We start from the raw sequence: 18,815 nt of genomic DNA on the forward strand, positions 1-18,815 counted from the left end.
TATTGTATGGTCTTAGTTTACTTCCTAGTCCAAACCTCCCGCAGGACGACAGGGGATGGGAGCGGGCAGGGTTTGAACCCCCGACAGTCGATAAATCCGAACGACAGTCCAGCGCGCAAACCGCACGACCAGGCAGCAATTATAATCAAATAAACACAGCAATCCTAACCTTACAAAAAATATAACACTTAGTTCCATTGATAATTTGTACCAAAACAAATACTAATTTGATTGGATCTAGAGTCTAGATGAAGCCTTCGATATCTACATTAGGTGCATCTTTTTTTTTTATAAATCGTATACATTATTATACATTGGAATATAGGTACACAAAAAAATAACAAAAATAATCATTGAACTTAGGTTATTTAAAACCTGTTTATATCCCTACAGTCTCAACATCTTCTATTTGAACTTACACGTAAATGTTGTTGGCTTCTTTCATTCGTAACGGATGGGATTCATTTCCTAGAAAACTTTGTCTCGTGACTGTGGAGCGCAATTTTAGGAGACACTCCCATCCACGTAATTGGGTATTGAGAACTTATGCTTCAGGAAATTCTCGATAAAATCATAAACCAGTGATGCACAAACTACGGCCCGCGGGCCATATCCGGCCCGTGATGTTATTTCATCCTGTCTGCCGACAACACAACACAAAGTGTAGAAAATCCTCTGTTCACACACAAAAAAAAAATAGCAGTGATACTAAACCATCATATAATTTATATAAAAAGAGTGGCTCATTGTAAACATTATAACATTAAACACCTTTATGAAACGAAACACATAAAAAAATAAGGCGGCATTCTTGGTTTGAGACGCGACTATTATATTACACCTTGGTTGAAGGACTTGTGTCAATGTTTACCAAAAACAAACAATAAAATAAGTCGGCTGTAAGGCTAGCTACAGAGCTGTACACATTGTAACTAAAGACATAAAGCCATTTTCCGACAGCAAATGCATAAAAATAGTGCTTGCTAGCAATGATGGGAGAAATCAGTCCTGAAAAGAAAAAAGCTATTAAACTTGTCATCCTTTGTGATAATAATTAAAAATCTAGTGAAAGATATCTCCATTCAAAACTAACAGAAAAATCGGATTTCGAAATGTTTTCTTTTCTAGCTAACGAGTTTACAGACATATCTGATGCCGCTTAAAATCTTGGTAATTGTTTCGGTACAAACAGCAGTTTTGTAATCAGAGAAGTTGGTAGCTATAAAGAGCATGCATTAGACCTCCACCAGCTAAGTCCTGTCTAAGAAATTTCAACCATCACAGAGGATCTTTCTCTTGCTTGGGATAAATTACTTGGAGTGACTACTGATGGTGCCACAAATATTGTGGACACAAAAAGTTATTAGAAATATTGTGGAGTCAAATGGTAGCAAGTCTCTGTGACTTCATTGAATTATTCCCCAACAAAATCTATGTGACTTCATTGAATTATTCCCCAACAAAATCTATGTGACTTCATTGAATTATTCCCCAACAAAATCTATGTGACTTAATTGGAATATTCCCCAACAAAATCTATGTGACTTCACTGAATTATTCCCCAACAAAATCTATGTGGCTTCATTGGAATATTCCCCAACAAAATCTATGTCTAGACCATAATTGTAAATAATGCAGACAATTGATTTGTAATCTTTGTTCCTTGAAGAAAGTTTTCGAAATCTCCGAAAACAAGCGTTATTGATGATCACAATAATTAATAGTAAATGTTTTTGAGGACAAACATTTTCAGTGATGAGTCTTTTAAAATTCATGCTATGTAATTCGTCTAAAGAATAAACATCTAAATAATGAAAATAAGCAAGTACTGTTTATAAAAAGTACCGGATTTTAGTAAATTAAGGTACTGGTCAGCATTTTTGTGAAGATCTATATCTACTTCAATATTATTTGATCTAAAAGTATGCCATATTTGCAGAGGAAGAGAGTAATTATCTAATTCCCATTTACCAATGTTGAAAATGCATAGCGCTATTTTGTCCGCGCTATTTTGTATTGGAACCACTGACTACAAACATTATCTCCCTTGAAATAAAAACTAAGTTAAAATCCATGTCCAACTCACAAATGACAATAAGAACCAGCTTCCTCACACTTTCACACCTTACACACCCCTGCTCCCAACAAAGCAGACGTTCATGAAATTTTTTTTGTTTCAAAACTTGTTTTTGTGTAGCTCCTCTGTCATGTCATTATTCCTCCTCTCTAATCATATCTCTTTTGTGTAGCTCGTCTGTCATGTCATGTCATTATTCCTCCTCTCTAATCATATCTCTTTTGTGTAGCTCGTCTGTCATGTCATTATTCATCCTCTCTAATCATATCTCTTTTGTGTAGCTCGTCTGTCATGTCATGTCATTATTCCTCCTCTCTAATCATATCTCTTTTGTGTAGCTCGTCTGTCATGTCATTATTCATCCTCTCTAATCATATCTCTTTTGTGTATCTCGTCTGTCATGCCATGCCATTATTCATCCTCTCTAATCATATCTGTTTTGTGTAGCTCGCCTGTCATATCATGTCATTATTCATCCTTGTGACCTAATGAGGATTCATGAACCAATAAGAATTCACATTACCTAGTAGCAGGTATAGCTAAAACATCCGGCTTACACAGCCGATTAAAGGTCACAACTGGCAAAACTTGAAAACTTACAGTAAATAAACAATATCAATAGTACAATTATGTTTACTGCAATACACAACATCAGTAGGGTTCTAGGGTTTAACACTGATAAAATTCTTTTTACGAGCCCCCATGTGACCTAACGAGGAGTCATGTTGAAAAGTGACGAGCCCCACTTGCTCCTGAGTTACCAGCTTGACCACTTGTACATATATATATTAAAGGGAGGTAAAAAGAAGTAGTAACGAGAGTGGGGGAATCTGGGTCGTGACACTAACAACTAGCTAAAGCGCTAATTCTATTTAGTCTTAATCAACTACCTTCCAATGCAATAACTAATACAAATCATTTTCTTACCCTGGTCCTATAGTACTACTTCCTACATGCTACATCATCTCTTTCACACGACACACGCCCCTGTTGACACCACGTCACAGGTCTGACGAAGTACTATGATAATTGGTCTTACATAAACCACTTACATTACATATTACCAGATCTCCAAGGCTCGCAGAGACCTTTCTTCTGGGAACAGTACCAGGAAAAAGAATATAAGAGGCAGACAGAAAAGCGATGGGAGGACAACATAAAAGAATGGACGGGCCTGCCATTAAAAGAGGTTCTACCTAGGCAAAGGACAGTGGAATGGAGAAAGACGGTCGACGAATCTCGCATGTTGCCCCAACGGTTTAACAGACTAAGGAATATGTAAGGATACAGATACATGTAAATTACTTAACTAAAGATTAACAAGGCTCGACTTCGTAATAGGTGAAAAGTGTTTTCGGCTCAGTAAACACTACTCTCCTCGTGTCGGGTATCAAACCTCGAACTCCTTCATAGGTAGCCAATGGAATACTACTGGTACATATATATATTAGAGAGTTTGACTTTATTATGAGTATTCGTTATGTCGTCATTTATGTTGTGACATTGTTGTCATCATTTTAATTTATATACATTCAAATAATTACACGCACCAGGAGTGAGAGTCATCACTAGACAACTTGTCATCAAGAGCTAATGAAATACTACTGGTACATATATATATTAAAGTGAGGTAAAATGAAGTAGTAACGAGAGGAGTAAGAGTCATCACTAGACAACTTGTCAACAAGAGCTAATGAAATACTACTGGTACATATATATATTAAAGGGAGGTAAAATGAAGTAGTAACGAGAGGAGTGAAAGTCATCACTAGACAACTTGTCATCAAGAGCTAATGAAATACTACTGGTACATATATATATTAAAGGGAGGTAAAATGAAGTAGTAACGAGAGGAGTGAAAGTCATCACTAGACAACTTGTCATCAAGAGCTAATGAAATACTACTGGTACATATATATATATTAAAGTGAGGTAAAATGAAGTAGTAACGAGAGGAGTGAGAGTCATCACTAGACAACTTGTCAACAAGAGCTAATGAAATACTACTGGTACATATATATATTAAAGGGAGGTAAAATGAAGTAGTAACGAGAGGAGTGAGAATCATCACTAGACAACTTGTCATCAAGAGCTAATGAAATACTACTGGTACATATATATATTAAAGTGAAGTAAAATGAAGTAGTAACGAGAGGAGTGGGAGTCATCACTAGACAACTTGTCATCAAGAGCTAATGAAATACTACTGGTACATATATATATTAAAGTGAGGTCAAATGAAGTACTAACGAGAGGAGTGAGAGTCATCACTAGACAACCAACTTGTCATCAAGAGCTAATGAAATACTACTGGTACATATATATATATTAAAGTGAGGTAAAATGAAGTAGTGACGAGAGGAGTGAGAGTCATCACTAGACAACCAACTTGTCATCAAGAGCTAATGAAATACTACTGGTACATATATATATTAAAGTGAGGTAAAATGAAGTAGTAACGAGAGGAGTGAGAGTCATCACTAGACAACTTGCCATCAAGAGCTAATGAAATACTACTGGTACATATATATATTAAAGGGAGGTAAAATGAAGTAGTAACGAGAGGAGTGAGAGTCATCACTAGACAACTTGTCATCAAGAGCTAATGAAATACTACTGGTACATATATATATTAAAGTGAGGTCAAATGAAGTAGTAACGAGAGGAGTGAGAGTCATCACTAGACAACTTGTCATCAAGAGCTAATGAAATACTACTAGACAACTTGTCATCAAGAGCTAATGAAATACTACTGGTACATATATATATTAAAGTGAAGTAAAATGAAGTAGTAACGAGAGGAGTGGGAGTCATCACTAGACAACTTGTCATCAAGAGCTAATGAAATACTACTGGTACATATATATATTAAAGTGAGGTCAAATGAAGTAGTAACGAGAGGAGTGAGAGTCATCACTAGACAACCAACTTGTCATCAAGAGCTAATGAAATACTACTGGTACATATATATATATTAAAGTGAGGTAAAATGAAGTAGTGACGAGAGGAGTGAGAGTCATCATTAGACAACCAACTTGTCATCAAGAGCTAATGAAATACTACTGGTACATATATATATTAAAGTGAGGTAAAATGAAGTAGTAACGAGAGGAGTGAGAGTCATCACTAGACAACTTGCCATCAAGAGCTAATGAAATACTACTGGTACATATATATATTAAAGGGAGGTAAAATGAAGTAGTAACGAGAGGAGTGAGAGTCATCACTAGACAACTTGCCATCAAGAGCTAATGAAATACTACTGGTATATATATATATATTAAAGGGAGGTAAAATGAAGTAGTAACGAGAGGAGTGAGAGTCATCACTAGACAACTTGTCATCAAGAGCTAATGAAATACTACTGGTACATATATATATTAAAGTGAGGTAAAATGAAGTAGTAACGAGAGGAGTGAGAATCATCACTAGACAACTTGTCATCAAGAGCTAATGAAATACTACTGGTACATATATATATTAAAGGGAGGTAAAATGAAGTAGTAACGAGAGGAGTGGGAGTCATCACTAGACAACTTGTCATCAAGAGCTAATGAAATACTACTGGTACATATATATATTAAAGTGAGGTCAAATGAAGTAGTAACGAGAGGAGTGAGAGTCATCACTAGACAACCAACTTGTCATCAAGAGCTAATGAAATACTACTGGTACATATATATATATTAAAGTGAGGTAAAATGAAGTAGTGACGAGAGGAGTGAGAGTCATCACTAGACAACCAACTTGTCATCAAGAGCTAATGAAATACTACTGGTACATATATATATTAAAGTGAGGTAAAATGAAGTAGTAACGAGAGGAGTGAGAGTCATCACTAGACAACTTGCCATCAAGAGCTAATGAAATACTACTGGTACATATATATATTAAAGGGAGGTAAAATGAAGTAGTAACGAGAGGAGTGAGAGTCATCACTAGACAACTTGCCATCAAGAGCTAATGAAATACTACTGGTACATATATATATATATTAAAGGGAGGTAAAATAAAGTAGTAACGAGAGGAGTGAGAGTCATCACTAGACAACTTGTCATCAAGAGCTAATGAAATACTACTGGTACATATATATATTAAAGTGAGGTAAAATGAAGTAGTAACGAGAGGAGTGAGAATCATCACTAGACAACTTGTCATCAAGAGCTAATGAAATACTACTGGTACATATATATATTAAAGGGAGGTAAAATGAAGTAGTAACGAGAGTGGGGGAATCTGGGTCGTGACACTAACAACTAGCTAAAGCGCTAATTCTATTTAGTCTTAATCAACTACCTTCCAATGCAATAACTAATACAAATCATTTTCTTATCCTGGTCCTATAATACTACTTCCTACATGCTACAGCATCTCTTTCACACGACACACGCCTCTGTTGACACCAGATGGCGTTGTTTCCCGGTCTGCCCCAAACGTCTCTTTATATAGGCTGAGTATATAGCCTGCACCTAAACTAACATTAATAATTGTCTGTGTCTGCCCCAAACGTCTCTTTATATAGGCTGAGTATCTCGCCTGCACCTAAACTAACATTAATAATTGTCTGTGTCTGTCCCAAAAGTCTCTTTATATAGGCTTAGTATCTCGCCTGCACCTAAACTAACATTAATAATTGTCTGTGTCTGTCCCAAACGTCTCTCAATAAAGGCTGAGTATCTCGCCTGCACCTAAACTAACATTAATAATTGTCTGTGTCTGCCCCTAACGTCTCTTTATATAGGCTGAGTATCTCGCCTGCACCTAAACTAACATTAATAATTGTCTGTGTCTGTCCCAAAAGTCTCTTTATATTGGCTTAGTATCTCGCCTGCACCTAAACTAACATTAATAATTGTCTGTGTCTGCCCCAAACGTCTCTTTATATAGGCTGAGTATCTAGCCTGCACCTAAACTAACATTAATAATTGTCTGTGTCTGTCCCAAACGTCTCTTTATATAGGCTGAGTATCTCGCCTGCACCTAAACTAACATTAATAATTATCTGTGTCTGTCTCAAACGTCTCTTTATATAGGCTGAGTATCTCGCCTGCACCTAAACTTACATTAATAATTGTCTGTGTCTGTCCCAAACGTCTATGTATATAGGCTGAGTATCTCGCCTGCACCTAAACTAACATTAATAATTGTCTGTGTCTGCCCCAAACGTCTCTTTATATAGACTGAGTATCTCGCCTGCACCTAAACTAACATTAATAATTGTCTGTGTCTGTCCCAAACGTCTCTGTATATAGGCTGAGTATCTAGCCTGCACCTAAACTAATATTAATAATTTTCTGTGTCTGTCCCAAACTTCTCTTTACATAGGCTGAGTATCTCGCCTGCACCTAAACTAACATTAATAATTGTCTGTGTCTGTCCCGACCCACATATCAGTCTCTCTACAAGACAAACACCTAACTGACATTGTCCCCTAACCTTTCTCTGGTCTCTGGCAAGTCTATCGGTGAGTCTTGATAACACCTATGAAACTAATTAATCACTCTCACACACTCAACACTGTGACACATGTGTATTACAAATGTATTACAAACAAATTACAATTAGAAAACTAATGTATTACAAATTAAATAGAAATGTATTACAAATGTATAACAAATGTATTACAAATTTATTACAATTGTATTACAAATGTATTACAAACGTATTACAAATTTATTAAAATTGTATTACAAATGTATTACAAATTTAATACAAATGTATAACAAATATATTAGAAATGTTTTTCAAATGAATTACAAATTTAATACAGATGTACTACAAATTTACTACAAATGTATTACAAATGTATTACAAATTTAATACAAATGTTTTACAAATGTATTACAAATTTAATAGATATGTATTACAAATGTATTAGAAATGTTTCACAAATGTATTACAAATATATTACAAATGTATAACAAATATATTATAAATTTATTACAAATGTATAACAAATGTATTATTAATGTATTACAAATGTATAACAAATATAATACCAATGTCTTACAAATGTATTACAAATTTAATATAAATGTATTACAAATGTATTACAAATGTATTACAAATGTATAACAAATATATTACCAATGTCTTACAAATGTATTAAAAATTTAATATAAATGTATTACAAATATGTATTACAAATTTAATACAAATGTATTACAAATGTATTACAAATGTATTACACATGTATTATAAATTTAATACAAATGTATCACAAATGTATCACAAATGTATTACAAATGTATTACAAATGTATTGCAAATGTGTTACAAATGTATTATAAATGTATTACAAACGCTTAGTTTACAAAACGACATAAAAGAGTTTATACTCAGTTGTAAAGAGAAGTCTGAACCAGTTCTCTGGACGTCGTCATCTATTTCACCAAAAGTCAAAGAACTAAAAACTTTTGAATGTTTGGGTCAAGTTGAACAAGTCACCAAAAAACGTGTGAATATTTGGGTGACGTTGAACAAGTCACCAAACAAATTGTGAATGTTTGGGTGAAGTTGAACAAGTCAGAAAAAAAATTGTGAATGTTTGGGTGAATTTGAACAAGTCACCAAAAAACTTGGGAATGTTTGGGTGAAGTTGAACAAGTCACCAAAAAACTTGTGAATGTTTAGGTGAATTTGAACAAGTCACCAAAAAACTTGGGAATGTTTGGATGAAGTTGAACAAGTCACCAAAAAACTTGTGAATGTTTGGGTCAAGTTAAACAAGTCACCAAAAAAATTGTGAATGTTTAGGTCAAGTTGAACAAGTCACCAAAAAACGTGGGAATGTTTGGGTAAAGTTTAACAAGTAACAAAAAAACTTGTGAATGTTTGGGTCAAGTTGAACAAGTTACCAAAAAACTTGTGAATGTTTAGGTCAAGTTGAACAAGTAAACAAAAAACTTGTGAATGTTTGGTTCAAGTGGAACAAGTCACCAAAAAACTTGTTAATGTTTGGGTCAAGTTTAACAAGTTACCTAAAAACTTGTGAATGTTTGGGTGAAGTTGAACAAGTCACCAAAAAACTTGTGAATGTTTGGGTCAAGTTAAACAAGTCACCAAAAAACTTGTGAATGTTTGGGTCAAGTTAAACAAGTCACCAAAAAACTTGTGAATGTTTGGGTCCAGTTGAACAAGTCACAAAAAAACGTAGGAATGTTTGGGTCAAGTTAAAAAAGTAACCAAAAAACTTTTAAATGTTTGGGTTAAATTGAACAAGTCACCAAAAAACTTGTGAATGTTTGGGTCAAGTTGAACAAGTAAACAAAAAACTTGTGAATGTTTGGTTCAAGTGAAATAAGTCACCAAAAAACTTGTGAATGTTTGGGTCATTTGAACAAGTTACCAAAAAACTTGTGAATGTTTGGGTCAAGTTGAACAAGTTTCCAAAAAACTTGTGAATGTTTGGATCAAGTTGAACAAGTCACCAAAAAACTTGTAAATGTTTGGGTGAATTTGAACAAGTCACCAAAAAACTTGGGAATGTTTGGATGAAGTTGAACAAGTCACCAAAAAACTTGGGAATGTTTGGGTAAAGTTTAACAAGTAACAAAAAAACTTGTGAATGTTTGGGTCAAGTTGAACAAGTTACCAAAAAACTTGTGAATGTTTGGGTCAAGTTGAACAAGTAAACAAAAAACTTGTGAATGTTTGGTTCAAGTGGAACAAGTCACCAAAAAACTTGTGAATGTTTGGGTCAAGTTGAACAAGTTACCTAAAAACTTGTGAATGTTTGGGTGAAGTTGAACAAGTCACCAAAAAACTTGTGAATGTTTAGGTCAAGTTAAACAAGTCACCAAAAAACTTGTGAATGTTTGGGTCAAGTTAAACAAGTCACCAAAAAACTTGTGAATGTTTGGGTCAAGTTGAACAAGTCACCAAAAAACTTAGGAATGTTTGGGTCAAGTTAAACAAGTAACCAAAAAACTTTTAAATGTTTGGTCAAGTTGAACAAGTCACCAAAAAACTTGTGAATGTTTGGGTCAAGTTGAACAAGTAAACAAAAAACTTGTGTGAATGTTTGGTTCAAGTGAAATAAGTCACCAAAAAACTTGTGAATGTTTGGGTCATTTGAACAAGTTACCAAAAAACTTGTGAATGTTTGGGTCAAGTTGAACAAGTTTCCAAAAAACTTGTGAATGTTTGGGTCAAGTTGAACAAGTCACCAAAAAACTTGTAAATGTTTGGGTGAATTTGAACAAGTCACCAAAAAACTTGGGAATGTTTGGATGAAGTTGAACAAGTCACCAAAAAACTTTGGAATGTTTGGGTAAAGTTTAACAAGTAAACAAAAACTTGTGAATGTTTGGTTTAAGTGGAACAAGTAAACAAAAACTTGTGAATGTTTGGTTTAAGTGGAACAAGTCACAAAAAAACTTGTGAATGTTTGGGTCAAGTTGAACAAGTTACCAAAAAACTTGTGAATGTTTGGATCAAGTTGAACAAGTTACCAAAAAACTTGTGAATGTTTGGGACAAGTTAAAAAGTAACCAAAAATTTGTGAATGTTTGGGTCAAGTTGAAAAAGTCACCAAAAAACTTTTGAATGTTTGGGTGAAGTTGAACAAGTTACCAAAAAACTTGTGAATGTTTGGGTCAAGTGGAACAAGTCACCAAAAAACTTTTGAATGTTTGGGTGAAGTTGAACAAGTCACCAAAAAACTTGTGAATGTTTGGGTCAAGTTGAACAAGTAAACAAAAACTTGTGAATGTTTGGTTTAAGTGGAACAAGTCACAAAAAAACTTGTGAATGTTTGGGTCAAGTTGAACAAGTTACCAAAAAACTTGTGAATGTTTGGATAAAATTGAACAAGTTACCAAAAAACTTGTGAATGTTTGGGACAAGTTAAAAAGTAACCAAAAATTTGTGAATGTTTGGGCCAAGTTGAAAAAGTCACAAAAAAACTTGTGAAGGTTTTGGTCAAGTTGAACAAGTAAACAAAAAACTTGTGAATGTTTGGGTCAAGTTGAACAAGTTACCAAAAAACTTGTGAATGTTTGGGTCAAGTTGAACAAGTTACCAAAAAACTTGTGAATGTTTGGGTTAAGTTGAACCAATCACCAAAAAAAAAAAAAATCAAGAAAAACTTAATAGCAAAGGTTATAGGAAATGCAATTGTTATTGAAAAAACCAAAGTAGGATACCAGCACCAAAGCATAACAGACGAGAGAAAGAGAGAAAGAGAGAGGAAGTGGAAAAAAGAGGGAGAGACAGAAGAAACGAGAGAGTGTAAGCTTAAACAATACACTTATAAGCTTAATATTGCACTAAAGGAACACTGAACTCTGTAAGCGACGCCAACACTAGACGCTGGATACATCAGACTCTTTAATAACACACTCTCACATAACACAGGTTACACACAAATATGAGCTTTCATACCAAGTAGAATAACAACAAACACATACACATAAACACAATGTCAACGGAGAGAGAGAGAGAGTACGACAGAATAAAAGAGAGATTATGAGATAGAGAGAAATAGAGAAAGAAAATAGACAGAGAAAATAAGGGAGGCTACTAGGATCAATGCATAGAAATAGTTAATTCGTGGATTATCTACCCTGTCTGTTTACTGTGTTTAAATATTCTCCATCGTTTGAAGAGCAAAAAATTTAGGAGGGTCCACTCCCCTTATCTAACAAAGGGAAATGTAAAATATCTGAATTTTAGAATAACTTTGTTTCACATCACTTTTTACTTTATAAAGCTGAAATTGATGTCTTGATGACACACTGTACAGTAGCTGTTAATAACTATTGTTTTAATTTACTAAATAATTACATTTCTTTAAAATTTTAATAAATGATGTCACGCATTTTTAATTTGTTCTTTTCGTAGAATGAAAAAAAAAATAAAGAAAAAGAAGTAGACAGTACGAGGACCGAACCCACACGCTATAGCATGACACTATAATAACTTAGTTAACCACTGATACTACTAAAAAGTAAAAAGTAAAGTTACTCTTTTAGAACATGCGGTCTATAGGTCAGATGATGTTTAGGACGTCTGTTTCTTTGACTAACTTTTTACGAGAGAGTCACGTGGACTGCACAACGACCAACCACCTTTACTTCCCCCCCCCCGTCTAAAAGGGAACTTTACTTTTATATACTTCTGATATAAGTTCTTGCAGTACAGTCAAGCATCAAAGGTTCTTATCAAAGTCTTGTAGAAATACGTGAGCTTCAATCCACCCATACATTATTACAGTAGCCCCTCCATGACTCTTCTAGTTATGTAAATGATGTTTTTAATAGAGAAATACGTTAAGGTAATAACATGACATCTATAAGAATCAATACAACATTCTTGGTCTTGAGGATTTGGTTATTGAAATTTAGTAAATGTTTTGTTTTTATGGATTATTTAGTACCATTATCTAATTATCACACATGTATTTGTTTTGTTACCAACATTGACTCCTCTTCGACACATTTGTTTTAGTACACTGTTAAAATATGATACAGAAAATTAAATGTAAGCAAAGACAAATATGTTTTTAATCTTAAAAATAGTATTTTATCATTTATCTACTTTGAAAAAAAAAATGCCACGCGTTTGTGAAGAAGTCAAAAGATGAATATCAAACAAAATATTTGATTTTTTTTTCTAATTTACATTAATTTTTTGCTTGTTTCTTTTAAAATGATTGCTAAATTTTTAATTATATTTAAAATGAAAAAATACAGTCTACAATTAGTAGGTTGTTTACTGTAAATCTTTCGATATATTTATTATACAAATTAAATGTAAGTTTTTGAGATACATAAAAAGACAACTGTGATTTTAATTTTAAAAATTAGTATTTAGTTAACTCCCTTGAAAAACAAAACATGGCTGCTAGATTATAAAAGAACTTTAAAAAAAAAAAATCAAAAAACACACTAAAATTTTAATTTGATTAATTATATTTTATTATACCCGACAACTTTTTGTATTTGAAATATTTGCAAACTTTTAGATTGTATTTTAAATAATAAAAAAAAAACAACATACGAACTACATCTAATAATTTTTTCCACAAACCTGATCGTCGAAAGCAAATTCTGGTAGATTCTATTGTATTTAAACAGGTTTCAATTATTGTAAATGTAAATTACAAACAACAAACATGGATAAAAAAGGAAACAAAACATTGTAAATTTAAAGACAGCATACACACTTTATTTACATAACAACAACAAAAGTTGATCGAAGACAATAGGAAGATTTTTATTTTCTAAGTCCAAAAAAAAATGTTTCTATAAATATTTATCTTAAAGTATAAATGTATTTATCACAAGACTAAAGAGACATTTAAGTTTGATGTTCAGAATGTCAAGGGTTCTCAAAGACATCTTCATGGTGGAGCTGGACAACTCATAAGGGAAACAACTCACTAGACAAAACCAACCCCACTGTAATTTAATCCAGACTTGAGACTTCCACTGTGGACAAGTTCAGGCCAAGTCCAGCCACTATTCCTCAGATAGTTGACATATGCTCCACTACTTCCTGGACATGTACAAGTTGTATAAGTCAACTGAGATCTAACTTCATCCACCTCTAGTCTGTCCTTCCATTGACCAACACTGACCTGTTTAGAACATCCATGAGGATGTGACACTATAAAGAGAAACTTGTGTTGAGATCTAGTTTCTTCTCTCACTCATGTTATAAAATGGATATGGTTGAGTTGTCTTTGGATAAAACTTTGGTCTGTCTGGACTTGACATTTCCACACTAACTCTAACTGTGAGGTCAGCTATAACTTTGATGTATTCATACAAATCATTGTCTTGAAAACCTTCAGGTAAATGTTTCAAGGTGAATGTCTCAACAGGTATAAACTGGCTATGACCTGGATTCTTCTTACAGCCCACAAGATATTTGTGTAGATCAGCTTCTCCACCTTCTGACTCCTGAGTTTCATGATCACCTGGAGAACAAGGAAATAAACTTGATCCAATGTTTACAACACAATGTACAGTATTGGGTCAATCAAGAAATATCTATAAATAGATCAAGTCTAACTCAAGCTAAATTCTAGAGAAAAATTTGATAATTAAAAAAAAACAACATAAGACTAATTTTCAATTTAGATATTGTTTCACTCTGATTTCATACCATTAAGTACAAAACACAAAACTGTGTGAGATGAGTGGACAGAAAAATATTAGAAGTGCAGATCTTAGAGAGAAAGTGTAGATGGATTGGTCACACCCTTAGAAAAGATACCAGCAACAGAGCTAGGCAGGCCTTAGAGTGGAGCCCCCAGGGAACAAGACACAGAGTAAGACTAAAAAGAACATGGCGACACAATGTACATGAAGAAGCCGAGAAGACCGTGAAGAGCTGGGACACCATAAAAAAACTAGCAAGAGACCAAGGAGAGTGGTGTGTTTTTTGTTGAGGCCCTATGTTCCATAAAGAACTCAAAGTAGTGTTGATGATGATGATAAGACTAGTTTTGAAGTTAGGTATATTTTCACTCTGATTTCATACCAAGTCCACAGGTGTCTTGAGGAAAACAAAGGTCTGTACTTTTCTGGAAATTAGAACAAAATATGAATATAAAGTTGCTTTCTTTTTATAAATTGTTTCAACTAAGTTGATTGCAATTTTTTTGTTTGCACTTAGACTGAATGTAATACATGTAAAATGCTTTATAACGAAATGTAAAAAAAATAAAAATTCATTAGGCTTTGGTAGTCTAGATTTCTATTTAGAGCTCCAATTAACTTTAAAATTACTTTTGGAGTACTAGATCTAGATTCTAAATTTTTGCAATTAGAAAAAAAATGTCTGTAACTATATCTACATTTTAAAGTGTACATTTTAGATCCTATCTAGTTGATTTGAATTATTGTTTTTAAACAAAGTTATTTACAATTTTAGAACTAGTCTAGATCTATTAGGCCTACTTTTGTTTATCTTCTAGATCTAGAATTTTATATTTTATATAGATGCATTGACCTTTTTTTAAATCTTAGTAGGCCTATATCAAATGTCTAAAGATGGATAAATTCATAGACTAGATCTAGTATGAAGTGAATTAGAGCTAGAAAAGAAGCTAACATATATATATATTCTACATTACCTAAAATCTAATTAGTTAGGGTAGTTTATATACTACACCAGAGTCTAAATTTTAGATTTAAATTTATCGTTGTAGCTTAAGTTATTTAAATAGCACAAATGTTATTTAAAAAAGAAGATAATTATGTTCTATACATTTCAAGTGTAAATCTAGGCATGCATGTTAATCATTGACTTAAACTCTAATAAGTCTTTGGTTTTTAAGGCTAAGTCAGGCAACCCATTCAATCTTTGCTGGCACTAGGGAAGGAGCACTTGTGCTGGTCACAAGACACCCTCGTTAACTAGATTTCACAGCCTGGTAGTGTGATATGCAATAATAATTGTCTCTCCATAGTCTTGGGTTTGAATCCTGCCCGCTCCGTCCCTAGTCATCCTGTCTGAATTTTTGCAATTAGAAAAAAAGTATGTAACTATATCTTCATTTTAAAGTGTACATTTTAGTTCCTATCTAGTTAATTTTAATTATTTTTTTAAACAATGATATTTACAATTTTAGAATTAGTCTATATATCTTGTAGGACTACTTTTTGGATTTTATATAGATGCATTAACTTTTATTTAAATCTAAGTAGGCCTATATCTAAACTCTAAAAATGGATATGTCAATAGACAAGATCTAGTATAAATTAAATTGTCTATAAATCTAGACTAGAAGCTAATGTGAATTTAGATGTAGATATATATTTTCTACATTACCTAAGATCTAATAAGTTATGGTAGTTTATATAGAACTACACCAGAGTCTAACTTTTAGATTTAAATTTACCGTTTTAGCTTAAGTTATTTAAATAGTACAGATGTTAATTTAAAAAAGAAGATAATTATGTTCTATGCATTTTGAGTGTCAATCTTGACATGCATGTTAATCATTAACTTAAACTTCTAATAAGTCTTTGCTTTTTTTAGGCTAATTCGGGCAACCCATTTAATCTTTACTGGCATTAGGGAAGGAGCACCTGTAGTTGGTCGTTGTGCTGGTCACAAGACACCCTCGTTAACTGTAGGCTACAGAAAAAGATGACCTTAATAACATCGTCTGCCTTACATATCTTGAATGCAGGGTCTGGAAGGAAAACTTTTTACAAGATATACAAGTCTCTTAACACTAGATAGATCTAATTATAGACCTATACTGATTATGGATCTAGTAGAACATCATCTGAACCAATATCTATCTTACGATTATCTATAAATTGATTAGATAGGAGACATCTAGATCTAGTATGGTAAATTTGATCTATTATGTAATAGATTTTAAACTTTAAGGTTAATTAAGTCTACTCTAATTCTAGATCTAGACTCTACACAAGCTAATCTAGAAAAGAAAGAAGAATGGATTTATCGGCTGCAGTATTCGTTACTCATAATCGACACATTTATTTACGCTTACAATTAAAATCTCTACAAACAATATGGGCGAATACAAAGAGTATAAATCTAGGTTTTGTGAAGATTTTAAAATATATAAATATATGATCATGTATTACTGATAGACTATATTTTACAAACACCATTTAAATTGTATAGATATAATAGATCTATTAAGACTGCTAGTTTTAGATTCTAATAATTGAATTAAATTTCAATTCAAAAGTAATCACATTCATTTAAAACCAGATTTTTCTGCTTTTTTAAATTGCAATTTTAATTCTACATTGTTATTGTCTTTATTAGTATCATTATTGTTATTTTATTAGAAACGGAAGAATTATCATTCTCAGGCACTTCCATGGACGGTCTAGCTTCGTTAAAGATAAAAAAAGTTCATTGATGATTGTAAAAATGGCAATTAATATTTATTTTTTCATTAAAACCCTACCTGGTATGTCAAGGTTGAGCGTGAAGTGAAGAAAAAAGTATGAGATGAAAAAAAAAGTTGTTTGTACATGTTTGATATTGTTATGATTATCTCTTAATCAGGCCTTTTGTAAACACTGCTAAACACAACACAACACATTAACAACTTGACCACAAGGCTCCAAATAATCTGGTACTTTAATAATGGTCAAATAAAACAACCAATACGACACAATTGGCAATACAATCAACAACTACAACGTTAGATTGTATATCACTGTACTAAACTCATAAACTCTACTGTCTCTTCCTGGACTTGTTCGTTTCACTGGAGGACTGAACCAGGACTGACTTCATGGCCCACTAACTTCATTCCTTTCTTGTCAAACAAGCGGTTGCCTAAGTGACTTTATGACAATGTAAAACGAGGTAATAGGATCATCTCATACGATGCCACCTTTATAAAAAGATTAAGATGGAGCAGCCCTTTAAACATTAAATACTTATTAAAAAATGAATTAATTAACCTTAAATATCATTTTGTTTTTGCAAAGGGCAGCTTCTCGTGTATGGCTATTATTTAGTAACTTCTTAGAAGTCTTATAATATTGATAGAAAATTGATTAAAACTAAATATATATTTTTTTAAACATGTGTTACACAAATAGAGTTTTTTTTCTGTTAGTGATGAAATATTATTTCAAAATTGTCTAGTTATGTAGCTTTTGTGAGAGCTCTCCAACTTCTCTCTTAGAGGCCATCTCCTGTCAGTGAATACTGCCAGGTACTTTCCTCTATGCCAATGATGACAAAATAGCGCCTAAGTGGATCTTTATAGCGCTCACGCTGAGACACCTCTGTAAATCCGTCCTACTCAAAACTCGCCAAAGAAGATCGCCTTTGACATGCGGTCATCTCCCATGTGGGATAAGTGTTAGTGAAAGCATAAACATTAATAAATTGATGACATTTTGTTCAAATTCGCCATCTCACGCTTTTTTATAAGTGTTGTTTTTTTTTAGAGAAGGGCGCTGGCGGATTTTTTTTAAAGACCACTGATTTAGATATGTTGAGATTTGGGAATTGTTGGAGATGTGCCTAAATGAGAGAATTTTTTTTAGTTAATTTAAACAAGTACAGACTTACATTTTCTGTTTTCAGTCTTTTCGATACTTTTCTATCGGTTTGAGTTTTTCTCTTGCAGGACATCTTTGACGAGTTCTAAAAATAAATAAGAATTGGTACAAAGAAATGTGTTTACCAAACATACAAGGGCAGATAACTGAACTTTTTTTTTTACCTTTGCTACCCAAATAGACTTTTTTATCCTCCAGTTCAAGAAATGACGTACAAAACTCTGAGTACTGTGTAGACCTTGTTGTAACTCATGTTTCACTTTTTTTTTCTTGTTCATTTCCAAACATTAGCTGTGAACGTTTGTTGTTACAGTTTTGATCTGAGCTTTGCCCAGCCATTTTCTTTCCAACTATCATTACAAACCTTAATATGTCCTAAAGAGTTGTCCGCATTTGCTGTCGAGGTTTGGGATCCAGTTGTCTCTCACACGAGAGTATTTTTTATGTTTATTTCTGGACATGTGTCGGCGGAATTTGACTAACATTACGTTAAAGAAGTAGAATTAAGTACATTTGACTAACATTACGTTAAGGAAGTAGAATTAAGTAAATGTGCAAACGACGAAAGAATCTAACAAACTTTGGTGTCTATTTATATTTCAGGAGAAAAATTTGGAATTTCCGATTTGTTATTAAATATATTGTTACGACACAAGTCTCTTTGAAATAATAATGCACTCTCAGGTTATTACTCTATAAATACTTTAATATTACAACAAG

The 18,815-nt window shown here is 33.0% G+C and overlaps 1 protein-coding gene across 2 annotated transcripts in view; it reads right to left on the reverse strand.

Moving 5' to 3' along the window:
- LOC106074990 (uncharacterized) overlaps window positions 1-18,434 on the reverse strand; it is a 122,202-nt gene extending 103,768 nt beyond the window's left edge. Inside the window, exons 1-2 of one of the 2 annotated variants that reach the window (XM_056010374.1) lie at window positions 18,260-18,434; window positions 18,106-18,180 (exon numbers count right to left, since the gene is read on the reverse strand). In XM_056010374.1, coding sequence (XP_055866349.1) covers window positions 18,106-18,180; window positions 18,260-18,373 — 189 coding nt within the window. In that variant the 5' untranslated portion in view covers window positions 18,374-18,434. The remainder of the gene's footprint in view (window positions 1-18,105; window positions 18,181-18,259) is intronic. The other variant, XM_056010373.1, reaches the window with a different exon arrangement.
- Between the last annotated feature and the right edge of the window lie 381 nt (window positions 18,435-18,815).

Source organism: Biomphalaria glabrata, chromosome 14 (assembly GCF_947242115.1).
Source record: "Biomphalaria glabrata chromosome 14, xgBioGlab47.1, whole genome shotgun sequence".
NCBI classification, from domain to species: Eukaryota; Metazoa; Mollusca; class Gastropoda; family Planorbidae; genus Biomphalaria; species Biomphalaria glabrata.